Source organism: Zonotrichia albicollis, chromosome 8 (assembly GCF_047830755.1).
Source record: "Zonotrichia albicollis isolate bZonAlb1 chromosome 8, bZonAlb1.hap1, whole genome shotgun sequence".
In the NCBI taxonomy this organism is placed as follows: domain Eukaryota; kingdom Metazoa; phylum Chordata; class Aves; order Passeriformes; family Passerellidae; genus Zonotrichia; species Zonotrichia albicollis.
Genome location: NC_133826.1, coordinates 874,279 through 901,166, shown reverse-complemented (window position 1 = coordinate 901,166; position 26,888 = coordinate 874,279). Strand labels below are relative to the sequence as shown.

At 51.6% G+C, this 26,888-nt stretch overlaps 1 protein-coding gene across 6 annotated transcripts in view; it reads right to left on the bottom strand.

The window, feature by feature from the left end:
• Positions 1 to 26,888, bottom strand: part of NEGR1 (neuronal growth regulator 1) — a 167,773-nt gene that overhangs the window by 60,912 nt on the left and 79,973 nt on the right. For 5 of the 6 annotated variants that reach the window (XR_012581229.1, XR_012581228.1, XR_012581230.1 and 2 more), the window contains exons 3-5: positions 24,806 to 24,931; positions 18,117 to 18,248; positions 1,373 to 1,493 (exon numbers count right to left, since the gene is read on the bottom strand). Coding sequence is in view for 3 of the 6 variants with exons in the window: in XM_074545553.1 (XP_074401654.1) it covers positions 1,373 to 1,493; positions 18,117 to 18,248; positions 24,806 to 24,931 (379 nt within the window). In the remaining 3 variants the exon portion in view is untranslated. The remainder of the gene's footprint in view (positions 1 to 1,372; positions 1,494 to 18,116; positions 18,249 to 24,805; positions 24,932 to 26,888) is intronic. The other variant, XM_074545555.1, reaches the window with a different exon arrangement.

Below are 26,888 nucleotides of genomic sequence, written 5' to 3'. Positions count from 1 at the left end.
GAAAATACACTCCCCTTTTTTACCTTGAGAACAGTGGTGTGCACTTGTGGTTTTTTGTGTCCTACAGTGACAGTGGGTGTTTTCCCCTTTCCTGCAAGGGATGGGGCTCAGAGATCCCCAGCAGGAGCTCACAGGATGCCCTGAGCTGGAAGGGACCCCGAGGATCCCCAGAGCTCTGTTCCTGAAAGGATGGAGCACTAGATTGAACCCAGTATTTGAGCAGCAGGAGCCAGCAGCACAGAGCTTTCCTGCAGAGGTGAAACTCCACCAGCACAGGAGCAGAGGCACAGCCTGACTGTCCTGAAATGCTCTGCTCAGCCTCTCCTGCTGCTGCCATGGATGAGCTCAGCAGGGCAGAGCTACAAACAGAGAGGTGATCAGCATGCTGGGAGCTGCTAACTGAACCTGGAGTGCCCAAACCTGCTCTGAAATATTCCCTCAGAAAGGGTGTTTGTGCTGCAATGGCCCTGGGATGGGCACAGCAGCACAGCCACGGAAATGGGGTGCAGATGGATCTCGCCAGCACAGAGAAACACTCCTGTCCTTACAGGGGAGATCAGCTGCAGAGGAGCTGCAGGACACGGTGGGATGCCATGGCTCAGCAGAGGGAGGAGGACAGCAGCTCGTGCTGCAGGAGGGGAGCAGCTGAGGAGGGAGCTGACAGATGGCTTTCTGTGAAAAAGGGTCATTAATATTCTCCTGCCAGCTCCAGGTTTAACGGGATGTTCAAGCTGACAAACCCAGCGCTTGGAGGCTGGGAAATTCCTGAAGCTCCCCAGCTCCAAGGGACAATATCCACCTGCCTCTGCAGCCTGTGAGCCCAAGAGAAACGAGCTCCTGCAAAGGCCCAGAGCTGTAAAATGTCCTGCTGGAAAGCCAGCACCTCCCTGTTTAATGAGCTGCCTTGGGAACAAAGGGGCTCTGCAGAGGTGCTGCTGCTGACCCACAAGGGCCCCACAAACCCAGAACACAGGGCAGGCTTCAGGGTTCAGAGCTCCCCTGACCCCTTGGCTGCAGCGACCTGCAGGGCTCACCCCAGGGAGCACAACCAGGGCACCACTCACCCTGCCTCAAAGCCTTGCTCTCAAAGGTGAGGAAGGCAAATTAAACAGAAATCCTCTTTGCAGCTTCTCCCAGTGCGTTTCTGGAGCTCCTGCAGCTCCTTTGGATGTCGGGCTGTGCCATTTCCCCTGTGCCACAACAGGAGCCGCGGGGCAGCTCCAGCAGCCCCAAGCAGTGTGTACCAGGCACACTGGTACAAGCTCCAAGCACTGCTTCTGCTGCTGGGAAGGTTCTGGAATGGGCCCCCGGGGCAGCCCCAGCCTGGCAGCAGCCCTGGCACACGCGGGGTGGGCGAGCAGGGGCTACTTACTTCCTCTCTCCTTTGTACCACACAAAGTCCGGGGCAGGCACTCCTGCACCTTCGCACCGGATCAGGCCGTTCCCTCCAAGCATCACACCGCTGGATTTAAGTTCCTGAATTGTGGGGACAACTGCAAAATAAGAATTGTGAAAGAGATGGACATTGGCATCTGGACAGGCAGGTCACCCAACGCCGCTGCTCCTCTCGGCCCCTCCAGGGGCTTCGCTCCAGCTTGAGGCACGTTCCAGCACTGTGTGCGTCCGCAGAGGGAAAACATCCCACACTGCATGTCCTGCTCTGGTGCACATTGTACATCCCACACTGCACAACCCACACTGCACATTCCACACTGCACATCCCACACTGCAAACCCCACACTGCTCACCCCACACTGCACATCCCACTCTGCACATCCCACATTGCACATCCCACACTGCATGTCCTGCTGTGGTGCACACTGCACATCCCACTCTGCACATCCCACACTGCACATCCCACACTGCTCATCCTGCTCCATGTGTCTGGTGCACACTGCACATCCCACACTGCATGTCCTGCTCTGGTGCACATTGTACATCCCACACTGCACATCCCACTCTGCACATCCCACACTGCACATCCTGCTGTGTGTGCCTGGTTCACACTGCTCACCCCACACTGCACATCCCACTCTGCACATCCCACTCTGCACATCCCACACTGCACATCCCACACTGCACATCCCACACTGTACATCCCACACTGCACATCCCACACTACACATCCTGCTCCGTGTGCATGGTGTAAAAACCCAGCTGAGTTGTGGAGACACACCAATGCAGTCCTGCAAAAAGCTGCTTTTCAGTCCCCCAGCACAATCCACAGCATTCTTTAATTGGCCATCAGTGTTTAAATCCTGAGCACTGGGAAAGGCACAGCATCCCCCAGCACTGGGGGACCCTGTCACTGACAGGTCGCTGATCTCCTGCATCAGCTGCACACACCCCCAAACCTCTGAGGTCTCAAACTAGCAGAGTGAACCTCCAAAATTCTGAGCCAACCACAAATATCAGAGAAAAGTGATTTTCCCATCATTCCGCTGCACGTTGAGTTGTTTCAGTAAGTGCATTTTGTCTTTTTAAATAGTAAACACTGTAAATAGGAATAAACTTTTTGAGCTTAGAACTACAGACACAAATAAAGATGAAAAGCAATTGTCAGGTTTTCCAGTTACCAGCAGAAGGAACTGCCAGCTGAAAATAAAACACAGCAAATTCCTCAGGAAAGAGATTATCAAAGGCAACAACTGCCTCCTCCTGGAACTTTTTACGTCCTCTGGTTTTAAACAATAATTTATGTGCATCATCAAAACGCTGTAAAAACCAAACCACATCACTTATAAATAAAAATCTGTTTATTTTTTCCCGAGCAGCTCTCCAGATGTTGCTCTAAGGTGTTTATGGGCCCATGGAGCTCTGCCTGCCTCGCTCTGCTCCCCTCACATCGTGGTGCTGCTCCCCCAGCCCGGATCCAGGAGCTGAACCACTGAGTGCTGAGGGGCCCTGGGACCACCCCAGCCGAGCCTGGCCAGCAGGAGCTCTTGGAAAAGCTGGGGAGAAGCTCAGGAGGTGCTGGCTTGGATGGAGCTTGGTGGTGGCCACAGCAACACCTTCAGCCCCAGAGCAGCAGGGCTGAGTGACCCCTACCCATCCCCACCTCCTCCAGGTGCAGACCCCAAGGGATGGGATGGGATGGGATGGGATGGGATGGGATGGGATGGGATGGGATGGGATGGGATGGGATGGGATGGGATGGGATGGGATGGGATGGGATGGGATGCGATGGGATGGGATGGGATGTGATGGAAAAGTCTCCCTGAAGCACAAGGAGTTTTGGACAGGCTATTTCCACACCTGGAAACAGGTGCACACCACGTTTTACCTGAGTGTGAGTCGATTATGGATCAGTGCACCTATCTCAGCTCTGTAGCTGAGCATTGCTGTAATTACAGTAAACTGATTTGTTACCCCACCAAATCGCTTTGTAAATCTGAAATACTCAACGACTGAGCACCGCTAAGCCCTTGTGCAGCCTTATCTCTGCATCCCTGTCCTTTGCACTGCCTTCTGCATTGCCAAATCCTCTGTGGATCATCCCAGACCCTTCTGAGGGATTTTCCTTTGTGTGCTTTACCGTGGCAGTGCCCGCACCAGCTCTGCAAAGGTTTCTGTCCCTAAATCCAGGGCAAGCCCTGCGTTAGCCGTTCCTTGGGAGGTGGTCAATGACACAATGGGATGTTCTCTGTGACCCTCAGGACAGTGACAGCCAGTCCCCCCTCAAGCAGGGCTCTGTCCCACTCTGCAGGAAGGGAACCTGCTGGGAGCACAGCTGCCATGGCCAGGGACAGCAAACACAGCCCTCAGCACAACCCCTGCTTTTAACCAAACTGGAACGGGGAGTTCCACCTGGGGCTAAAGCAGGGCTGCTGCTCCCTCCTCCATCCTCCCTCATCAGCCTCTCAGCCCTTGCCTCCAGCCTTCTCATGCAATGACTGCAGCAAACCAATCCATAAATCCATTAGCTTTCACCTGGGAACATCAACGATTGAAGGGGATAATACATGTGTAAGCAATTTGCATGACTCCTTCATAATCTGCATAAGAAATACAGATTGTTTTTGTTACTCCATAAAATCAACAGGGACACTCCTTCCCCAGGCTGTGTCAAAGATGTGAGCCCTGGAGGAGCAGATAAGAGATGAGGAAGGCCTGAGTCACGTCCCAAGCCCCTGTTCCTCAGAGGCACCACCTTGCTGCTTCCCCCTGGGCCTGCTCACCTTCTCCTTGCTGTTTTGGGGGTATTTCTGTCTTGCTTGGCTGGCTGTTCTTTACACAAAGGCAGAACATCCCTGACAATGTGTTTCAGGATGAGCTGGTGCATAAAGCCCTGCAGCTTTCTGCTGCTTCATGGGCAGCTGGGATGGGGATGCCAGCTGCAGCCCAGCTCCAAATAACAATTCCAGGCTCTGCTGCTGGCTTGGAAACTACTGGAAAACTTCTGAGGAGGAAATTTTCTCAGATCTCCCTTTGAGGAGGATTTCAGCTCCTGTTTGTTCGGAACAAGAATGGAAATCAATGTTCCCTGCTCCAGGAAATCCCTGGTTAGTACAGGCATGGAAACACAAAGCGGAGATTGCTGGAGCCACCATCTCCTGGATTTATCATTGTCAGCTTATTTTATGGCTTTTACTCCAAAGACAAACTGTGGGGTGCAGCTGTGCTCCTGGAGCTCTAATTAAGGAGCCAGAAATCCATCAGCCCTGCAAGCCTGAGCAGCTGCAGGTGAGATCCCACAGCCCAGAGCTGCTGCTCACCTGCCCAGGGCTGCCCTGAACGGGCAGAGACAAACACAGGGAGCAGAAATGTGGTTAGAAAGAAGCTGGGGCCGGAGGGAGGAGTGGGAGCAGTGAGACCCCAGCTCCAGCCCTCCCTCACACCCCACAGCTGGAGCTTCTCCATGGCAGGTGTGAGGGAGGGACTGGTTCCTGCTGGGCACCCAGCACAAACAGCAATAAACACCAGCGAGGAAATCACGCCCTGGCTCAGGGATGGGCAGCAGCAGGAGGGAGGGAGGCTGAGGGAGGCTGCAGGAGGAGGGAAGGGGTGCCAGCCCCCCACTGCTCCCAGGGCAGCGTTACCCAGACAAATCAACGGCCGAGAGAGACACCGCAATAAAACCTAACAGGGATCTTAACAAGCAAACCTGGTGTAAAACTAATAATTTAAAATGTATTTGTCATTTCTGGGTCTCCTAAATAACGGTTAAATAAAAGGGTAGAGGGAAAATGTGATTATCCGTGTCTGTCGGCAGCGCCGGCTCCTGTGACTCAGATCCGGAGGTTTCTGTCCCCACAGTGGCTCCTTGTTCAATCCCCTCCCGTGGCTCATCCCTGCCGAGCAGGGCACTTCAAACCAAGCCCAATTCCTGCCTTGGAAATGAGTTACAGGAACTGCTGGGTAGCAATTTCCCCGCGGGCTCTAAGTGCCTTGCTGGGAAAGGCTTTTGGGGCGGGGGCTGGAGCCGTGCAGAGCATCCCCATGTCCTGCACGTCTGTCTGTCCCTGGGACACGGCTGGCAGGGACTGCTGCTGGCCACAGCTCACATTTACTGTCCCCAAAACACAGATCTGTGCACTCCACTGCAGGGGCTCGAAGGTTGCAGTTTATTGCAGCCCTGAGACACATGAACAGTCTCTGTTTCGCCTGCATGGTCAAAGAATGAGTTGCAGTTCTTCATTTCTCGCTCTCAGAGTTGTTTATTGTATCTTATGTATAAAAATTTTTCTCTCTGACCTGCTGAGGTCCATCCAGCAGGACAGTTCCGGGCACTCTGCCTGCCCTCGGGGCAGTGCTATCTCTTTATACTACAAACTGTGTATAACATATTTATAATAATAAATATTCCAATAACTATCACCTGTGTTAAACAGTGAGCTTCTACTCTAAACCAATCCCAAAGTGCCAACATCACAGCAGGAGATGGAGGTAGAGAAGAAGAAAGGCTGGACACACCCAAGTCCCTCCATCTTGTCCCCAAAACCCCTATTCTAAAAACCCCAAAATCTACTTTTTCACCCAGTGATAATTTTATTATTACACTACTTAAACTTCTGTGGCTTTCAAGTCCTCGTAGGGGACATCATCAAACCCACAGGTGCTCTGGGCTCTGACAGCAGGGAGGAGGGCTGGGCTCAGCACGCCCCAGAGCTGGTGCCAGGTGTCCCCAAGGGTTTGGTGTCACACCTGGGACCCACACAGGTGTCACCCCACACACAGCAGTGCCCAGACCAGGCTGAACGGGACCTGGGCTATGGATGGGGTCCCTGCCACAGCAGGGCTGGGGTGAGATGGGATTTAGGGTCTCTCCCAACCCAATCAGTCCCTGGTTCTCACTCTGCATCTCCCCAACACCTTCTCATGGAAACCCAAACTTAACCCCTGAGGTTCTGCTCAAAACCAGCCCAAAGACCTGTTGGAGCTGGTCCCCATCCCAACTATCTCCATTGTGCTTCCAAGGGTCTAAAGGAAGAGTCAGACCCATGGCATTCCCAGGCCATGCAATCAAAACCAGCCCAAAAACCTGTTGGATCCGGTCCCCAAAACCAGTTAAAGACCTGTTGGACCTGGTCCCATCCCAACTATCTCCATTGTGCTTCCAAGGGTCTAAAGGGAGAGTTAGACCCATAGCATTCTCAGGTCATGCAATCAAAACCAGCCCAAAAACCTGTTGGACATGGTCTCCATCCCAACTATCTCCACTGTGCTTCCAAGGGTCTAAAGGAAGGGTCAGACCCATGGCATTCCTGGGCACAGGGAATGCTCCAGCCCCAGTGCCAGCAGGTTTCCTCTTTTAACATTTTAATGAGCTTCGGGACTTTTAGGCACATTAGTTATGTTGCCCTAATTACTCATTATAATTCTAATGTGCATTTTATATTTAATTACAATGCTTATAAAGATTTGGTATGGACAGTAAATTATTATAACTAGCATGTGCATAATGATTACCAGCTGAATTTATTAACTTTTACACGAGCATTCAGGGCTGGAAACTTCCAATTTCACCTTTGTGAGCCCCCATATTGTCTGATTAAACCAACATTTCTGTGGCATTAATTGTAAATGTCAAGAAAAAAAAAAGATCTTTTATTTTCCCTGTTTTCATCAGCTTTTAATTTGGCATCCTAATGCCATCTTTTGTAAGTGAAATTGCTTTCCAGGGTGTTAAGATAAAAAATTCCAGGTAAGAGAGCAGGTTTTCTGAGATGTGTTTTGTGCTCAGAAGAACAGATATCAGCGATATTCAAATATATTCTTTTCTGTATACACACCCTCCGAGTGTTTTACCAACGCAGTAACAAGCCAGACAGCGTTACTTGTACTTTAAATAATTAAGATGGGCTTTCGACACTCTGGATTATTTAATTTTTCTAATTTATTCAGCGCAGCAGCCCTCCCTCTACCCAGATTAATGGAGTGGTTTCATAATGGCTCCTCATGTCAGAACCTTCTCTGCCGTGCAGAAACATTGGAGAGACACAGCTGGAACAACCACTGGGCTCAGCAAGTTGCAGGCTGATTTATTCCAGCTTTTCTCCATCACTTATCAGCATCTGGACTCGCTGCCATCCTGACACACATTTCCATACATTGTACATGCAAACACAGGAGATGGGGGAAGAATTCAGTTCTGGATGGAACACAGGCGCCGTTTTGAGCTTTTCACTGAATACCAGGCTGGTTTGGGTTGGGTGGGAGCTTAAATCCCATCCAGTGTCACCCCTGCCATGGCAAGGACGCCTCCCAATGTCCAGCCTGGCCTTGGGCACTGCCAGGGATGCAGGGGCAGCCACAGCTGCTCTGGGAATGCCATCCCAGCCAGGAATCCCTTCCAATATCCCCAATATCTGAATGTGTCTTCCTTCAGCTTTGCCTTTCCTACCCAGCCCTTCCCTTTACCAGCCCTGTACTTTCAAGGTGGATTAATTGAACAATGGTGCCATGCCCTCATGGATTAACTGAACAATGGTGCCATCCCCTTGTGGATTAATTAATGCCCTCATGGATGAATTGAACAATGGTGCCATCCCCTCGGGAGAGAGCAGCCTCAGGCATTCCCTGGTGGGATCTGGGATGTCACAGGGATGTCACAGGGATGTCACAGGGATGTCACATCTCCTCCCTCAGTCCAGCTCATGGATTACACTGGAGCCCCCAAATCCCTGCCTGCTGAGCCATTTCTGGGTTTGGACAGGAAACCTCTCTGAGGTGCTGAGCACAAAGGTTATAACCCACGGGTGATTGGTAAATGGGTGGAAAACATCAGAGTGGCACTGCAGGGCAGGGACAGGGACAGGACAGTGCCACAGGGCCGTGCCAGCCTGCAGGGAGAGCTGGGCCTGGGCCCGGCTGGGAGCCCACACCAGGCCCTGCCTCGCTGCTTCCCTCCCTCCCTCCTTCCCTCCAGGGAAGGCACAAGCAATGGACTCCAACAGCTTCCAGGAATTGCTGAGAGCATCTTTTGGCAGCAAAGCTGAGGAGAAGATGAACTACAGCAAGCTGGTGGCTTTCCAAGGAAGGAAAGTTGGGAAGCAAGGAGCCAAGTCCCTGAGGGTAGGGGGGGATGCAGGCAGAGCCCTGCTGCAGCCCCACGGCCAAACCACCCCAGGGCACCTTCGTGGGCATAGGGACCCTGCTGGGGTCACCCTGCACAGTGCCCCTGCCACGGCCAAACCACCCCAGGGCACCTTCATGGGCATAGGGACACTGATGGGGTCACCCTGTGCAATGCCCCAGCCCCAAACACCCATCTGGGGCCTGGCTGTGCCCCCCAAACACAGCACAGCCACCAGCACACACCTGAGCCCACCCTGCAGCTCCCTGATGGATTTATTGGGATCACACCTGGGTCACAGCCAGCCAGGGGCTCCCAGAGGTGCCCCACACACTGGTTACCCACAGCAAACCTGCTGCTGCAGGGCCAGGCAGCACTGGGCCCAGCTGGAGCTCCCCAGGTGCAGGGGACAGAGGGAATTTGGCCCGGCAGAGCTGCAGCAGGGGATTTGCTGGGATGGATGCAGCACTGAGAGTGCAGATCAGCAGGGAGGAGGAACCAGCTCCAGCCCCGCTCTGCCATGGCCAGCCTGGCAGCAATCAGCCAGAACTGCAGCAAAGCAGATTTGGGGATGGTGAGACAGAGCTGGAAGACTTTGCTTGAGGGACATGTCAAGGTGCTCTTGCTCTTTTCTCATTTTAGAAGCTGACAGGGTGAGTGCTGACACCTGGACAGCAGCACCTGCCTAAGCCCTCAGGATCTTCCCTTCCCTTCCTGGGAATTTTGGGGTCTCTGAGGGGCTGGGATAATAAGCACCAGCCCAAATTTCTTCCCTGGTTTCTGTGGATAAACATGTTGTGTTTAAACTGAAATCCATTACTGAGCACAAAGCGGGAAATGAAGAATCCCACCCTCGTTATCTCCCAGCAGTGGTGGAACCCCCAGACCCACTCTGAACTACAGAAGCAGGGACAGGGCTTCACTGGGGCTTGGGTAGAGCTCAGGAGCAGAGGCAGAGCTTTGTGCAGCACAGGGCTCCCATCCAGCTCGCTGAGATTGCATCCCAGGCTGCCAGGTGAGCCCAGCGCTGCTGCCGAGGCCAGCACTCATTACTGCCGATAATAAATGCAAGCATAAGTCACAGTTAGCACTGAACAGATTGTTTGGGGTTGCAAAGACAGCAGCTGTCACAGCTTGACAGCTTTCTTGTTAGTGAATCAGCTTTCCTGACAGTCTTTTTGATTGAAAACCCCTGTTCCCTGACAGAGTGTTGGAGCTGATGTACATATGTAGCTCATGAAGAATGAGAGGGAGCCATGAAAGGTCTCGAAGCTCTCGCTCTGTATTAAAAGGAGTTCAGTTTGCATAGAGGGAGGGCTGGGCTGCCCTCCCCAGCTCTGCTGGGAGGTGACAGGGACAGGGAGGTGACAGGGACACGGCCACAGCCTCAGGGGCTCTCTGAGAGCAGGAAGGATTTCACTCTGGGAAGGGTCTGCGCTGCCACAGACATCTTTTATGGAAAATCCTTTCCTTAGGATTGTTCCTCCTGAGAAGCTGAAAGGCCTCAGGAACAAAATGCAAACACTGATTATCCGCTGCTGTGGAATGCAACAGGTGCATCTGGGATTGGTCTCATGGGGTTGTTTCGAATGAATGGCGAATCACAGCCAGCTGGCTTGGACAGAGAGCCGAGACACAAACCTTTGTTATCATTCCTTCCTATTCTTAGCACAGCTTTGTTTTAAACCACAAAAGCAAGAGGGGACTTCTCAAAGCCCCTGTGGCTCCCATCTGCTGCCTCCACCACACCTTTGCCACCGCAGCAGGTACTTGAACCCCAGGAAAAATCAGGCTGTAATAATGTCTTTACAGCACATTCCTAGTGCAGAGCCATTTCAAACTGCAATTGCTGGGATAAAAATAACATGAAAAATAAAATATCAAGGGATGGGGAGTTGCACTGGGCTGACACTGCTCAGACCTGGCTTTTTGTGGCCCCAGCAGCTGCTCTCAGACCCCTCTGACCATTACCTCAAAGCTCTGCAAGGGACAGGAGCCCTCAGCCTGACCCCACAGCAGCCAGGCACAATGCAATCACAGGCAGAAATATTGCTCTGCACTCTGTTGACTATTAGGAAATATTTTAAGTAATTGTTTTTTGCTGGAGAGTGATCTGGGCAGGGGAACACTCCTGGAAGCTCGAGAGCTCTCCATTAATTTTGGCTCTAGCCCGGAGTCTAACACAGCTCTGCTCCAAATTGCTGCTTCCAACGCAGCAGCTCTTTGGAGATGACTCATTTCCATTAAAGGCTCAATTTCCAGAGCTGTATTTTCACTGGTGGTTAAAGTGGGATCACCTGGAGGCCGGGGCTGGCAGGGGGAAAGGCACCTGCTGCAGGCAGGGCTGGCTGCCAGGGAGCCCCTGCCCAGCCCTGGGGGCTCCCCAGCCCCAAATGGGACCCCAGCACCTCTGGGATGGGGGGAGCTGCACACAGAGCCTTCGGGGGGCCAAAGCCCTGCGGGGAGCACTGGCACAGACAGCTTTTATGGAAAATCCTTTCCGTGGGATTTCTCCTCCTGAGAGGCCTCAGGAACAAAATGCAAACACTGATTATCTGCTGCTGTGGAATGCAACAGGTGCATCTGTGATTGGGCTCATGTGGTTGTTTCTAATCACAGTCAGCTGGCTCGGACACAGAGCCGAGCCACAAACCTTTGTTATCATTCTTTCTGATTCTACTCTTAGCTTAGCTAGCCTTCTGATAAAATCCTTTCTTCTATTCTTTTAGTATAGTTTTAATGTAATATATCATAAAATAACAAATCAGCCACCTGAACCATGGAGTCAGATCCTCGCCTCTTCCCTCATCCTGGGACCCCTGTGAACACCGTGACAGGAGCTCATTCCTGCTGCCCCCAGGAGGGGCTCCAGCAGACTCGGATGTACAGAGGTGTCCAGAGCCCCACTGGAACCTTCCTTTGGCTTAAAAGTGACAGCAAGAGTATGACAGCAGGTAAAACCTCCCCAAAACCCTTCTGTGCATTGTCCTGCCCACAGATCCAGGGGCTGGTGCCACACTTTCACCAGCCATGGCCTGAATGCTTCACATGGTGTCTTTGTAAAGCCCAGCAATACACTGATTACAGTATTTCCCACCCATTTTGGGGCAGTGTCTCATGGCTACTCCATCATCTCACAGAACCAGGTGGGGAATGATCTCCAAAGTCACCGAGTCCCAGCTGTGCCTTGTCCCCACCCTGTCCCCAGCCCAGAGCTCTGAGGGCACCTCCAGAGATGGGCACAGCAAACCTCTGCCAGTGCCTGATCCCCTTTCCATGGGGAACATTCCCTGATACCCAAACCACCCTCCCCCAGCTGCCTTTGCATTGTTTCACATTTCCCAGATTCTGCACTGCATTGGTGTGTGACTCTGAACTCCATATAAATGTCAGCAGCTCTCCTCACAGCTCAGGCACACAGAACAATCCTTTTCCAGCCCAGAACCAAGGACACCACTGCAGCTTCAGCCCCAAAAGTGCAAACAACAGGGAATGGAGGGGAGAAACTGGGAGGGTGGGACTGCAGAACCTGGAGCTGGAATTGGACAATTAACTACAATATGGAAATGGAATAAAACTTGTAAAAGTGTTAGAACTCCTGACCTGGGGTCCATGCTGGGTGTAGCCATGGCCTGGCCCTTGCACTGCCCAAGGCGTTTCCTTTGAAAGTCTTTATTTAATAAATCCCCACTTTGTGCCTGTAACTTTGAGATGGTGATGCTCTCAAGGCATCAAAGGTCCTGGCACCCTGGGGACAGCAGCCCTCACTGTCCTGGCACACCTGTCCCACCCTGGGGACAGCAGCCCTCGCTGTCCCTGCACACCTGTCCCACCCTGGCACCGCTGGCTCCCAACCAGCACCTCCTGGCAGAGCAGCAGAGGTTTCTCTTGAAGGTGCAAACCATCTCCTTATGTTTCAGGAGATCTGGAGGCTGACCCAGCAGCTCCTGTGGCCCTGCCAAGCCCCTGTGAGGAGCTGTGCCAGCACAGTGCCCCTGCCCAGCAGGGACAGCAGCAGCAGCAGCCCTGCCACGAGCAGGGATGGGCAGGGGTCTGCAGGGGTCTGCAGGGATCCACAGAGATCCACAGGGGTCTGCAGGAGCCACCCAGAGCTGGCAGAACCCCTGCACAATCCATCCCCCCCAAAGAAATCAATGGGAATTCAAGAGCCAAACTGCACTCCAGTCTCCAACCTGAATTACACTGTTTTAATCTGACTCCTGAAATGTTCATAAAAGCACCTGAAGGACATTAAATGGCAACCACTGCTTTATAGGACACTTCCTTCCCCACCAGCTGAGGGAAATGTTTTCTTCAAAGCAGCAGCATTGCTCCTCACCAAGCAGTTGAGGTGGCTTTAATTGCCAGAGCAGCTCACATCGAATTGGTGTGAGCTGTTTTCCATTGTGTTGCTATGAGATAGCACATCACAAAGCTCACATAGGTTCTCAGCAATGAGGCCAGCTTGCAAATGAGCTAAATAACAATTTAGTCCTAATGGTGACCAAAAATAACAAGACAAAACCCAAAAAGCAAAAAGAAAAATAAAAACTTCAACTGATGACATTGTGCATTAACAAAACCTCCAATTTATAGGATTGCAGGAATTCTCCAAAGACCTTTATCTTATGTAAAAAACCAACAACCCAAACCTGTTATTTGCACTGGTTTCACCTGGAATATTTTGCTGGCAGCCTTTGACTGGGGCTGCAGCCAAACCCAGCTCTGCTGGCCTTGATTTAAACACACACAACCCGAATTTCCCCCAGAGCTGTGCTGCCCCCTCCCCTCCCTCAGCCCTCCCACCCTGAGCCCTCAGCCCCAGCTCCTGGTGATTCCCTGCTCCAGCTGAGTGGGATGTGCTGCAGGAAAGGTGTCCCCACACTCTCTGACTGCAGCAGGATCTCCAATGGGAGAGCTCTCAGGGTGCAGCAGCTGCACAGGGCCCCATCTGCACAATCAGGGTGGTGTGGAGCAGGAGGAGCCAGCCAGGAGCTGGGCTGGGCTGAGAGAAGGACACACAGCCTTCCAGGAGAGCCTGCACAGCCACAGGAGAGCCTGCACAGCCACAGCCATCCCGAAAACACCTGCACAGCCGCAGGAGAACTTCCACAGCCACAGCCGTTCCAGCCTGGCCATAGTGCCACTGTCCCATGCAGGAGCCATCCGTGTCCCCAGCAATGTGTCACCAGGTTGGCACTGCGCAGTGCCGCTGTCCCCAGCAATGTGCCACCAGGTTGGCACTGTCCCATGCAGGAGCCGCCGCTGTCCCCGCTCAGAGCAGCAGCCCAGTCCAGCTGTGCTCTCCTGCAGATGTTTTTGGCTGGGAGGAGCAGCAGGGAGGGCACTGCACTGCCCAAGCTGCAGCAGCTGGGACAGGACCCCAAACGTAGGGGCCAGCCCTCTCAGCTGCCTTCCCACAGCACCCCAGAGCCTGGTGGCACCCAGGGCAGGCTGGGGCTGAGCCCTGGCACAGCTGGCATGGGCAGGGGCAGGGCTGGTGGTGCCTGGGGATGTGCCCAGCAGCACCCACACACCCCAGAGCAGGGCAAACCCCCCTGGGCACGGAGCCCCTGCTCTGCTCCATGGAGAGAGCCAGCCACAAGCAGAGTGCCAGGAGCCCCCAGTGCCACTCTGTGCCCCCAGTGCCACTCATTCCCCTCTGGAATGCTGCTGAGCCCTGGGGAAGCAGCAAAACCCCTGGCAGTGAGGCCTGGTTCCTAAAGCCAGGGCTGACTTTAACCCCAAACTTAGGGATGTAAACATGGAGCAGCAAATCAGGAGCCATTAAAACCAGAAAGAATCAGAGTTCTTGGTTTCTGCTTTGAGATAACCCCCCCCTCCTCCCCTCTCTTTTATTAAAGTGGGAATTAAAATTAAATTGCTCAGAGCAATTTTATACTTGGTGCCAAAGCAGAGGAGGACTGAGACCTCCAGAAAATATGTGGGCTTTGCCTTCACACTTAATAATTTAACCGAGGCAATTTTCCTTCTTGGATCCAAACTCAAGACCCTGCCCAGGAAATGCTGCTCCCGGGTCAGGAATGGGGCACACCTCCTGGGCAAAGTCTCAGTGCCATGTCCCAGGGACTGGCAGCCCAGCAAGCCCCAGGTCCTGCAGGGCTTTTCCCCAGGAGATTTAAGGTTACAGATTTAATTAGGCCGGCGTGGCTCATACGGGATGTCTGATTTCAAAGTAAAATCGCAGCATTATCCATAATGTTATGCAAAGCACCATAGCAACAGCGAGGAGCCTTCGAAGAAATGCTAATGAGGGGAGAAATGCTAATGAGGGGAGAAATGCTAATGAGGGGAGCTGTTCAGCACAGCCCGGCCTGGCCAAGCGAAAACAAACACCCCACTTAAAATTCCTAACGAGAACTCACACATCCCTGCACCAGAAAAACCCCACTGCCAGAAATGCCTTATCCAAGCATCCCAGAGAAATTCCTGACCAAGCTATCCCAGAGAAATTCCTGATCAAGCTATCCCAGAAAAATCCCTGATCAAAGTATCCCAGAGGAATCCCTGATCGATCAAAGCATCCCAGAGGAATTCTTTACCAAACCATCCCAGAGAAATTCCTGATCAAACCATCCCAGAGAAATTCCTGATCCAAGCATCCCAGAGCAATCCCTGATCGATCCAAGCATCCCACGGGAAGGGCACAGGACCTGCCTCTGTAAGAGACCCCCAAACCCCACCGGGCTGGCTGAGAGCTCCTGGAAGGGCTGGGACATCCCAGGGAATGAGGAACCTGCTCCCAGCACACAGCCCCAGGTTCCAGAGGCACAGGAAAATCCAATGAGGTTGGGAATAAAGCACCTAAACCCCAAATTGAAATGATTTGCTGAAGGACACAAAGCACGTGCATGAAAAGGGAAGGGCTAAATCACAGGATCTGCTGAGCTGAGGGATCCATGAGGATCGTGGTCCAGCCCTGAGCCCTGCACAGGACACCCCCACAAGCTTTTCCTGAGAGCATTTCCAGAATCCTTCCAAACACAGGATTTCACCAACCCAGTGACCCCAACCCTTTGGTTTGTGTCCCAGGTTAGGACAAGGCAAGAACAACACAGTGAACACCTGGATAAACCAAACTGATTCGAGCTAAATCAGCCCAATGAGGTTCAGAAACTTCCTAAAAGGCTGCATTAAGCAAATGCAGGGCTGCAGTTGAGTCCTGGGCAGGCGGCACAGCTTTGCCAGGGTGAAGCCGTCCCAGGCAGGCAGGGAGTGCCAGGCACAGCCCTGTAAATGCTGTGACAGGGCTGTCAGAGCACCTGCAGCAGGTGAGGAGAACAGCTTGGCCAGCAGGATCCCAGCGATGGACTGGGCAGCCCAGCACTGCAGCTGGGCTCACAGTGCCTTCAGGTGGGCACGGGCTGTGCCAAGCCCTGCTCTGCTGGGCAGGGCCCAGGGACCCAAAACCAGAGCTGAGGACCCCAAAATCACCCAGGGAAATGGAAAATGTGCCCTGAAAACTGGACAAAACCACCCAGGAACGAGTTCAGAAACATCCTTTCCCTCCCCAAAGCCACCACTGGGTCTTGATTCAGTCAAGTTTGACAGCTCCAGCTGCAACAGAGCTGTCCAAGGTACAATTACAGGCAAACTGACCCTTGACACGGATTATCCTAACAAAAGGGAATTCTGCAATGCCACTCCACTGTAAACCCACATTTTCTATTTATTTAGACAGCTGACACTTTGAAATAAATGCAAATAAATGCCAGTTTCCTGAGGCACACATCCCATTCCTCATCCCCTCACTGTGGCCTCAGCTCTAGTGGAAATTCTAGGATTTAGCAGCTGCCTTTGATATTTTTTCAAGCATGACAGTAATAGAGCAGGAGAGAACGAGCAAAGTGACAGTAGCACCTGGAGAGTTTCAGACCAGCTTTCAGATGACACATTAAATCCACACACTGGTTCATTCAAAGCAGGGTTCAATATTATAATCTATAAATCAGTATTTGCTTTGCAAAATGTAATGGAAAATGCTAATAGGATTTACTTGTGCAACGAAATTGGATTACATCTTATCTATTTTAACTTGATTTGGTGGAGCATTCCTTCAGCACCAGCCAGCAGCTCCAATGGCTCCTCTCCATTTCTGCCTCCCCAGACTTTTGGGATTCAGGCAGATTCTCAAGCCACTCTTATTCCAAGGGAAATTAGGGAGGGCAGACACAAACTGAGTAGAAAATGCAGCTGCTGGTGTATGGAGCAGTGTAATGAACCCCCTGTAAGCCATTAGAGGCACCACGTGTGCCAGGAGCTCCGTGTGTGTGCAGGGCTGGAAGATGCCCAGCCCAGAAACCTGAGTTTCACAGAGTCATTTACACCTGGGCATTTTGTATCCCTGCCTGGGAGACTGAACAGCCTCTGTGTGCCATGAACACCCAGGTGCCAACAGCGCCCTGCACCAGGAGGGGAGCCCTGGATGGCACCAGGAATGCAGTCATGGAATGGCACCAGGAGTACAATAATTGAATGGCACCAGGAGCACCATCATGGAATGGCACCAGGAATACAATAATTGAATGGCACCGGGAGCACCATCATGGACTGGCACCAGGAATAGTCATAGAATGGCACCAGGAATGGGTGAGAGAAGCAGCAGAAGAAAAGAGAACACAGAATTTGTTTAGGTTGGAAAAGCCCCCCAAGACATCAAGTCCAAGCTTCCCCCAGCACTGCCAAAGGCACCACCAACCCACATTCACAGGCACCAAATAAAAGGATGGAATTTCTGGGGAGGGAGCCTTGCTCTTACCAGCTTGTTGTGAAAATGAAGTGCCACTGCATTGGTGCCCCTGGAACATCATCCAGCTCCTCCAGAAGCGTCACTGCAGTGTCCCCCAAGGAGCCCTGGCCCCATGAACCACAGCAGTGTGGGCAGCAGGGAATGCCCAGGGGACAGCAGTGGCCCACAGTGACAGGGCATGAGGGCCTTTGCTGCCACAGCAGCTGGGACAGGGCCTCTGGGGGAGACACAACGCTGACATCTCATATTTGTGACCACTAAAGCTGCCACAGTGACTCCAAAACCAGAAACAAATCACACACTGGGTAATTGAGGTTAACCAAAGAAAACTGTCAGAACAAACAAGAGAAAGTATTCACATCCTCGTGCCTGCGTGTTCTCACAAGTTGGAGGGGAAAAAGAACATTTCATATCACACTGAGTGCTCGATCAGACTCAGACCCAGGCTGGGAGCACGTCCCTGGTGTGGAGATCCCAGCAGGTCAGAGCTGCTGGTGGCACCAGCACCCAGCAGGTCCCCACAGCAGGGTCCCTCTATCCCTCCTTGGGGAGCAGCTCACACTCCATGGGGATCAGGCCCATCCAGGGACCCAGGCAGAGCTTCTCATCACTTCACATCACTTACAGCATCACCACAACAAGAGAAACCAGAAGGGCTCAGCCCAACACCCAGAGCAGCCACCAGCAGCTGTCAGGTCATCACCCAGAGTGACAGTCTCGCTTGGTGACAGCCAGGTGACAGAGCAGAGCCCCCTCAGCCGCTGCGACCAGGCCAGCAGCTCCAGCCTGCTGCTGCACCACACGGAGGCAATAACAAATGACAGCACTTACAGTTGACTGTGACTTTGACTTTCCTCACGTCCGGCACCGAGACGTCGTTCTCCGCGCTGCACTCGTACTCCCCAGCCTGGTCCCTGGTGATGCCGTAGATGTCCAGGTACTGCCCGCTCTCAAAGGGCTTGGCTGCAATGAGATAGCCACAGGAGGAGATTACTGCAGGCTGGGCACACAGCCCCTGAACTCAGCATCTGCACAGCAGAGAGCTTGACACGCTCGGCCACTGCAGCAGCCCCAGCTCCAAGGGCAGGTGACTCCCCCAGGCTCCTGGGGCTGGCCAGAGGCTCTCTCTGACCCAGCTCCACAGAGAAGCTCAACAGCCCTGAGATACACCAGGGTAATTTGTACCTGATGGCTGCCACAGAACAGAGCTGGCTCCCCCAGAAGTGTCCCAGGCCAGGCTGGAGCACCCTGGGACAGGGGAAGGTGTCCCTGCCATGGCAGGGTGCACAAGATGAGCTGTAAATCCCCTTCAAACCAGCCCAGCACTGCACCATTCCAGCCTCCAGAGCTCAGCATCCCTGATGGTTTGCAGAGCCCAGCCTGCCCTGCAGGGTGGAGCACGGCCAGCCCAGGGCCAACTGCAGGGACCAAAGCCACCCCTGGGGCAGCTGATCCCAGCCAACAATTAACTGGATCCAGTAATTAACAGCTCTCCTTGGCCACAGCACCCAGAGGATCTGGGTGTCACACAGGAATAACGACAGGCAGAGATCTCCCTGCTGGGAGAGGACAGAGCCACACAGAAACACTGGTGTGTGTGCCTGCTCTGTGCCCTGGAACACACTGGGAATTGTTCCCAGCCAGGAACACTGACCTAGCTCAAATGGAACCCATCAGGAATTGTTCCAGAACACTGACACAGCTCCAGGAACACTGGAGCCCATCAGGAATTGTTCCAGAACACTGGAGCCCATCAGGAATTGTTCCAGGAACACTGACCCATTTCCAGGAACACTGGAACCCATCAAGAATTGTTCCAGAACACATCTATCCCCCCTGACTCGGGGCACAGGTCCTTCCCCAGCCTTCCCCTGCTGTTCCCACCTGGCAGGGAGTGTTTGGTGTCCCTCACCTGGAGCTGCTCCTGCTCCCAGCTGTGCTCACAGCCTCTCCATGGCCAATTTTCAGGTTTGGGTTCCTCACAAGGCGTTCACCACACCACAAACCCCAAAAAGATCAGTGCCATCATTACTGCAGCACAGCTCTCACATCAGCCACCACCACAGGTGCTGGAAATTATAGGTCTGAGGGTTTAAAAGCCTTGCTGGAAGTGTTCTCCCAGCCTGAAAGCCTTTAATTGGCTGTTAATAACTGTGCCTTGGGGAGCTCTGGAAAAACCCACGAGGGCAGCAGGGACAAGGCAGAGCTGCTATGTCCTGGCCATCAAGGGGTGAATTATTGGTGCATCTGCACAAGCCTGGACTTGGCTGCCTCTGGAAAAAGGGGAAACGTTGGGTTGGCTCTGATAATTGGAGCTCTGGACATATCTCCCGAGACCCACACGCTGCTCCTTCAAAAGTGCAACATTTCTCAGGTAAAAATGAGCTGATATCTGTGGGAATAAGCTCAGCCTGCATTTAAAACCCTCATTTTCATTGCATTCTATTAGTTATTAATGAGTTCATCTGCCTTTATTGAAAAGCAAGAAATGCTTCCCATTTATCATAAAACTGTCAAAAAGAAAAAGATCCTGCTCGTTTCTGTGCCACGCTTTTGGGCAGTTTTAGTTTGTATCTCACTAAGATTTTGATCTCACTCTTGTCCCTCAGTTCCTCCAAAGCCCCAATTATTTGACCATCTTAGGTGGAGTATTCTTCTCCTGACAAGTGTATTTTAAAGTGAATTCTGTAAAGGATTTCAAGAAGGCCAGAGGATTTCTAGGAATGCCTTTAATTGTTCCTGAAGGGATGCTCAAAGGTCTGCAATGTCCTGGTGGAAAGGGCCCTTTCTGAGGGACACCCCAGCTGCAGGGGAATGTCACCTCACCAGAGCAGTGGCTCTGGCACTGATGTCACTCAATTGGAGCCTGATACCAACCCTCCCAAGGCCGGTACCTACCAGTCCTGTTAAAAAGAAAAGGCCAAAATCCCCATAACTGAGCCCAGAGGACATGGCCTTTTCCACACAGAGCTGTGGCTTGGGAGGTCGTGTTGGGAGTGATTTTATTGCTGATCCAAAGGCAAAGGGAGGAATCCCACCCAGCCGTGTCCATTGGGGGCTCAGCTGTCTTTAAACTGTTAATTAATCCCCGTGTTTGATAGCAGGCACCATTGATTTAATGACAAGCCATGCCTTCATCAGCTGAACAATCCCTCCAGGATAACCAGCGGGCCATGAAATTCTTATCAAACACTCATAAAAACCCTCAGCTCCCCGAGAGGCTGCAGAAGGGCTGACCCAGGCAGGCCACCAGCCGTGCCCCATGAATGTCACTGCTCCCTGCAAGGGCTGCTGGGGGAGCCAAGGCCACCTGAGCCATCCCACTGACACAGACATCCTTTATGAAAAATCCTTTCCTTAGGATTGTTCCTCCTGAGAAGCTGGGAGGCCTCAGGAACAAAATGCAAACAATGGTTATCTGCTGCTGTGGAATGCAACAGGTGCATCTGTGATTGGGCTCATGTGGTTGTTTCTAATTAATGGCCAATCACAGTCAGCTGGCTCAGACAGAGAGCTGAGCCACAAACCTTTGTTATCATTCTTTCTTTTTCTATTCTATTCTTAGCCAGCCTTCTGATGAAATCCTTTCTTCTATTCTTTTAGTATAGTTTTAATGTAATATATCATAAAATAATAAATCAGCCTTCTGAACCATGGAGTCAGATCCTCGTCTCTGCCCTCATCCTGGCACCCCTGAGAACACGGTCACAATCCCATGTCCCAAGGCATGCAGGTTTTGGGTGTTTTCCAGGGAATATTGCTCATCCATGCCTCCAGCTGACCAGAGCTTCCTCCAAAGGTGTGCCCACGTGCCTAACATTTTTCCTTTTTAATGTTAAATTAAAATATTAATTTAATGTTAATATTTTAAAGGGGGCAGAGCAGCTCCTCTCTGCTGAGATCCACAGTGCACAATTGCTCTGGTCTGGAGGAAAACAACAGCAATATCCTCCCCAGCTGGGGGAAAACAACACCAACATCCTTCCCCAGCAATACCTGCTCCCTGCTTGGGAGTCAGCAAGAAAAAAGAACCAAGCCAGAAACTTCCTTCTAAAACTTCCAGCTTTAAAGCGATCTGTAAGCAGGAGAGGGAGCATTTGAAGGGTTGGCCCTTTGTACACAGGCAAAGCCCTGGAAATCCGATAATAATTCCTGTCAGCTGGGGATTTGCAGGCTGAACATGCAGGTTTGAAGCACTGGCACTCCAGCAGAGCCCTCCTCCTCTCTGCCAGGGGCAGGGGGCTCTGACAGGGCTGGGTTTGCTGCTCGGGGTTTGGGGAGGCTTTGCTCAATCCCTCCCTCAAACAGCAGCAGTGCTCTGCACCAGGCGTTGGTGGCACACGGCAGAGCTGAAGTTCTGCCCTGGCAGAGCTTCATCCTTTCACATTCTGCCTCCACTGCTGAACTATCGATGCTGCACTTTGCTGGGAAATGTCAGAACAAAATAAGTAATACCTGCAATTTATTCGGGTGACATTTCAACAATACAGATTTGGAGATTACAACCCGCAGCCCCGATGCTGTTACGCTGAGTGGGGAGATTTGCTGGATTTACATAATGGGGCTGTGTAATGAATATTTATAGAACGCCAGCATTTACATAATGACTGCAAGTTAAACATGCACAATAAAGATTCTGGGCCAATAATTTACGGACTAAGTTTAAAAATCACCTTGAAATGCATTTTATTTTTATTCCTACGAAAGGTTCAATTTATCTCTTGTTCAGAAAAATTGAATCCGACCTCATGCGAGTCGAGGCTGTGTTGATGTAAATCATGATCATATCCTGGAATTAGTCTACATTGAGTCATTTGTATTCAGAGATTTCAGTTCCTTATCTTTTAGCAGCAGCTTTGACAAACAATTTGAGAATATTCTAAATATGCTTGGTTAATATAATTTAGTGCTGGATGGGAGATGCGCTGCCTGCCCGGGAGCCTCATTAGTGCCGCTGGGAATTACAGCCAGAACGGGCAGGAATTAGCAAGTGCAGATGAGGCTGAGGGAGGAGAGGAGCTGCAGGCAGAATACCAACACCACGGGGCTCTCAGATTTCCCCTGGCTTGGTGGCGCCAGGCTGGGTTTGCTGCGAGGGCTGTGGTGCACCTGTGGTGTGTGTACACCTGTGCACACCTGTGTGCCCAGGGCACTGAACCTGCTCTGGGCACACCACAGCCCCTGCCAGCCCTTGCTGCCACATTTCTCTTCACAGAGAAGGGCAAGGCACAGCTCTTCCCAAGCATTTCTGAGATTCACGTTCTCAGAGAAAGGGAAAACACAATTCTTATCACTGGGATGTGCCAAAGCAGAATGCAATGTGGAGGTTGTTTATCCAGTGATGGTGTTTTATTTCCTTGGCTATCAGGGCCAGCTGTGTCTGTGTTGAGAGATTCTGTGCAGTGTGTGCAGAGTGAGTGCTGGGCAGATCCAGTCTGGATGAAATGTATATAGTATCGTATAATAAAGTAATAATCAGCCTTCTGATACCCATGGAGTCTCCTCATCATTCTCTCCCCCTTGTCGGAGTCACTTTGATTTACAGTGAGCACTGGGCTTGCTCCCTTCACATCCGACAGGGTTTCTGAGCCCTTTGCAGCCTGTGCTCTCCCTCCCCAGCCCCTGCTGTGTCTCTGCATCCCCAGGGCACAGAATCCCAGATCTGGGATGGTGCAAGTGTCCAGGGTGGGCTTGGATGGGGCTGGGAGCAAGGAGCACATCCAGAGGGTCACTGACAGCCCCTCTGAGTCCCTGATTAATCTCCACAGGTCCATTTGGGTTGGCAAGTGCCTCTGAGCCCCTGGATGCACCTGGCCGTGTCCCCAGGTGCCACCTCTGCATTTATTTATTTTGCGTGAGCTCCAGATGAGGATGCTCTGCTCCCCCTCAGCCCCTGCTGCAGCCTGAATGCAATAATTCTCCTTCTCTCTCCTCCCTCTCCAGGAGCATCACCCCAGCTCCTTCCTGCAGCCACTCAAACGCTTTAAGCCATTAATCCAAAGTATCACCAGGGCTTCCAATAAAATTTTATTTGACATTTAGTTAAAATCCATTTTCTGCTACAACTGAATTTTTCCTCTAGTCCCTTGATGGACACTTCAGGCCGAATTCATTGTCATTGTTTTAAAGGTCAGAAGTGAGGGTTTTTTCCCAGATCTTGCTTTGTAAAGCCAACTGTTCCTCGGGATGATGAGAGGCTGTGGCAGCCCACGGAACCCTTCTGGTCTGTAATTACAGGATTTACACAGGCTGGGGGAGCAGAGCAATCCCTCACTGCAAATCTCTCAATGCAGAATCCCAGTGACAGAGGCAGGGCCTGGGCAGCACAAAATCCTCATTGCCAGGGCAGGATCTCCCCATGGCCCCTGCTCTGCTCACAGGGAGCAGCTGCAGCGGCCCTGACATTGGCCAAACCTTTCCTTTCAACGTGCTTTGAGGAGCCAAAGGGATGCATGGAAATATCCAACAGCAGGGATGCTCTCAGTTGCCATTTGCTTCACAATTTATACACACATCATTTAATTTGTTCAGCAAAACCATTCTGATAAACTGTACCATGGAATTTCCTGAGGGAGGGACCCACCAGGATATAAATCCCAACCCTGACACCCCAAAAATCCCACCCTGTAGCAGTGGAAGAAATGAAAATAAACCAAACCTACTGCATGGCCTGTTCCTCTGTCTAACTCTCATTTCCCATCTCCAGAGAGCCCTGTGCACTCCTCATTTCATCCTAGCTGGGATTGTAACTGGAATTGTTTGATACATGACTGTGATTACAACACATGTAGGGACATGTATCCATATTTAGGGTGCTCTGTCCTCATTCCTGTGTTGTGGTGATGCCTTCAGCTTGAGCTTTCATGTTTTCCAGATTCTGCACTGCATTGGTGTACAACTCTAAACTCCATATAAATGTTAGCAAGTTTTCCTCACAGCTCAGGCACACACAACAATCCTTTTCCTCTCTTCAGGCACACACAACAATCCTTTTCCAGGCCAGAACCAAGGGCACTGCTGCAGCTTCAGCCCCAAAAGTGCAAACAGCAGGGAATGGAGGAGAGAAACTGGGAGGGTGGGACTGCAGAACCTGGAGCTGGGATTGGACAATTAACCCCAACAGGGAAATGGACAAAAACTTACAAAGTGTGAGAGCTTGTGACTCATTGTCCATCTTGGTGTAGAACCATGGCCAGGCTCTTGCACTAACCAAGGTTTATCCTGTGAATGCCTTTAATAAATCCCCCCTTTATTCCTGTACCTCTGCCCAGCTCTGCTCCAGGAGCCCCCCAGGGCACCACCCCAGCCCTGCCAGCCCCGTCCCAGAGCTCACTCAGGGCACAGGGGCGGCACAACCTTGGTGCCCCTGTGCCCTCCCAGCCCCGGCCCAGATTCACTTATTGGCACAGGGGTGGCACAGCCCTGGTGTCCCTGTCCCTGTGCCCTCCCAGCCCCATCCCAGAGCTCACTCAGGGCACAGGGGTGGCACAGCCCTGGTGCCCCTGTGCCCAGGCACTCACCAGAGGGGGAGATGTGTCTCCAGGAGATGGAGGGCTCTGGTTTCCCCGTGGCCAGGCACACCAGGGTGACGTTGCTGCCCTCGTTCACCACGATGTCGCTGGAGATCCGGAATATCTTGGGGGACACTGCAACGAGAGGGACAGGGCTGTCAGCGGGCTGGGGCCACCAGCAGACATCTTCTATGGAAAATCCTTTCCTTAGGATTTCTCCTCCTGAGAAGCTGGGAGGCCTCAGGAACAAAATGCAAACATTGATTATCTGCTGCTGTGGAATGCAACAGGTGCATCTGTGATTGGTCTTGTGTGGTTGTTTCTAATTAATGGCCAATCACAGTCAGCTGGCTCGGACAGAGAGTCCAAAACCGAGCCTTTGTTATCATTCTTTCTTTTTCTGTTCTTAGCCAGCCTTCTGATGAAACCTTTTCTCCTATTCTTTTAGTATAGTTTTAATGTAATATATATAATAAAATAATGAATCAGCCTTCTGAAACATGGAGTCAGATCCTCATCTCTTCCCTCATCCAAAAACCCCTGTGAACACCATCACAGGGGCCACCAGCAGGGACACAGCACACACAGGGCCCAAGGAACACTGCAGAACCTCCCCTGGGTTCCAGACCCCACAAGAAAATGCAGCATTTCCCTGTGTATGTACAGAACAGCATTTCCCTGAGTGTGTGCAGAGCAGCATTTCCCTGTGTGTGTGCAGAGAGCTCCTGGAAGATGGATGCTCCTGCTCAAGGGAAGGCTGAGCTTGCTCCTGGCAGTTTGCAAAGGAGACAAAATTGGGTTTTTTCTGGTGCTTTTAAAAATTAATGATGCTGTTCCAGCCACTCTGTGTGCACCTGGAGAATCTGAGCTGCTCACAGAGAGGACTAAAACACATTTATTGTGTAGTTTCCTCCTGCTTTGGGGCTCCTCCAGTCCCCTAACCCAAGTGCTGTCCAATTGGGCTTTCTCCCCCTGGTTTTGCTGAAGCCACGAAGATCTGACCACAAGAACTGTGCAGGCTTCTGCTGCATTCTGGGCCTTCCCACCAGGAACTTTCCAGTCTTTCTGATGGGAGATTGGAGCTGTGACATGGTAGAAGGTGCAGAATTTTCCAGACTTACAGAGTGCAGATTAAGTGATTTCCTCTTAAGGACGAGCTTTGTTCCATTCCTAATTGACTGGGCTCTCCTTTAATCTGGGCTTTACAGCGAGGAAATTAAATCAAAGCTCGTTGAGGATGTCTGTAAGTCTCATTACAATGACACTGAGCAGGTCACAGCGCTGATGCACTTCCAAACCAGAATTAGACAAGGGATGGATCTGCGAGGTCCATTAATTAAAATAACCCCCAAATAGGCAGGGAGCTGCAGCCCTGCTGCTCAGTGTAATCCTGTCAGATGACACAAGTGATGCAGTCTGATCTGGGGCTGATGGCAAACCCTGGATGTTATTATTGGCAGTGATTTCCCAGGAACACCGTCCTGCCAGGGATAGAAATTGGCTCCCACTGCATTTCTGGAGCCTCGCAGTTTGAGACAAATCAGGATTTCTGCTGTATCAGTATGCAGCTAATTTTTCTGCTATTTACTGCTTGATAGGGATCATTACATTCAGATCACTGAAATCTGCGGAATTTATTAATTATGCCTCCAATATGTGTGCGGCATCACAATGGAATGTTAATATTTATTAGGAATTTAAAAATGTTTGTTTTGCATCCGTGTTTCTTCCCACACCTCTGAAGACTCTGATCTAGGAGCAGATTTGGCATTTAAAATCTGCTCTGCTGAGCCTGGAGTGCACATTAAACCCATCACAGAGCGACTCCCCACTTCAGCAGCTCATGCCTCCCACCCAGATCACGTGGAGCTGTGAAGGTCAGGGGAAAAATTAAATAAAGCAGCAAATAAACATTTATTCAGAAAATGGATTAACAGAAGGCCAGAGAAATGAGATAATAAACAAGGAGGAGAGAGGAATTAAACTCCCAAGGAAATTTGGTGCGGGGGTCCAGCATGGAGAGTGCTTTGCAGTCATTTGGCTTTTCCCTTTTTAATGTTAAATTAAAACATTAATGTTAATGTTTTAAAGC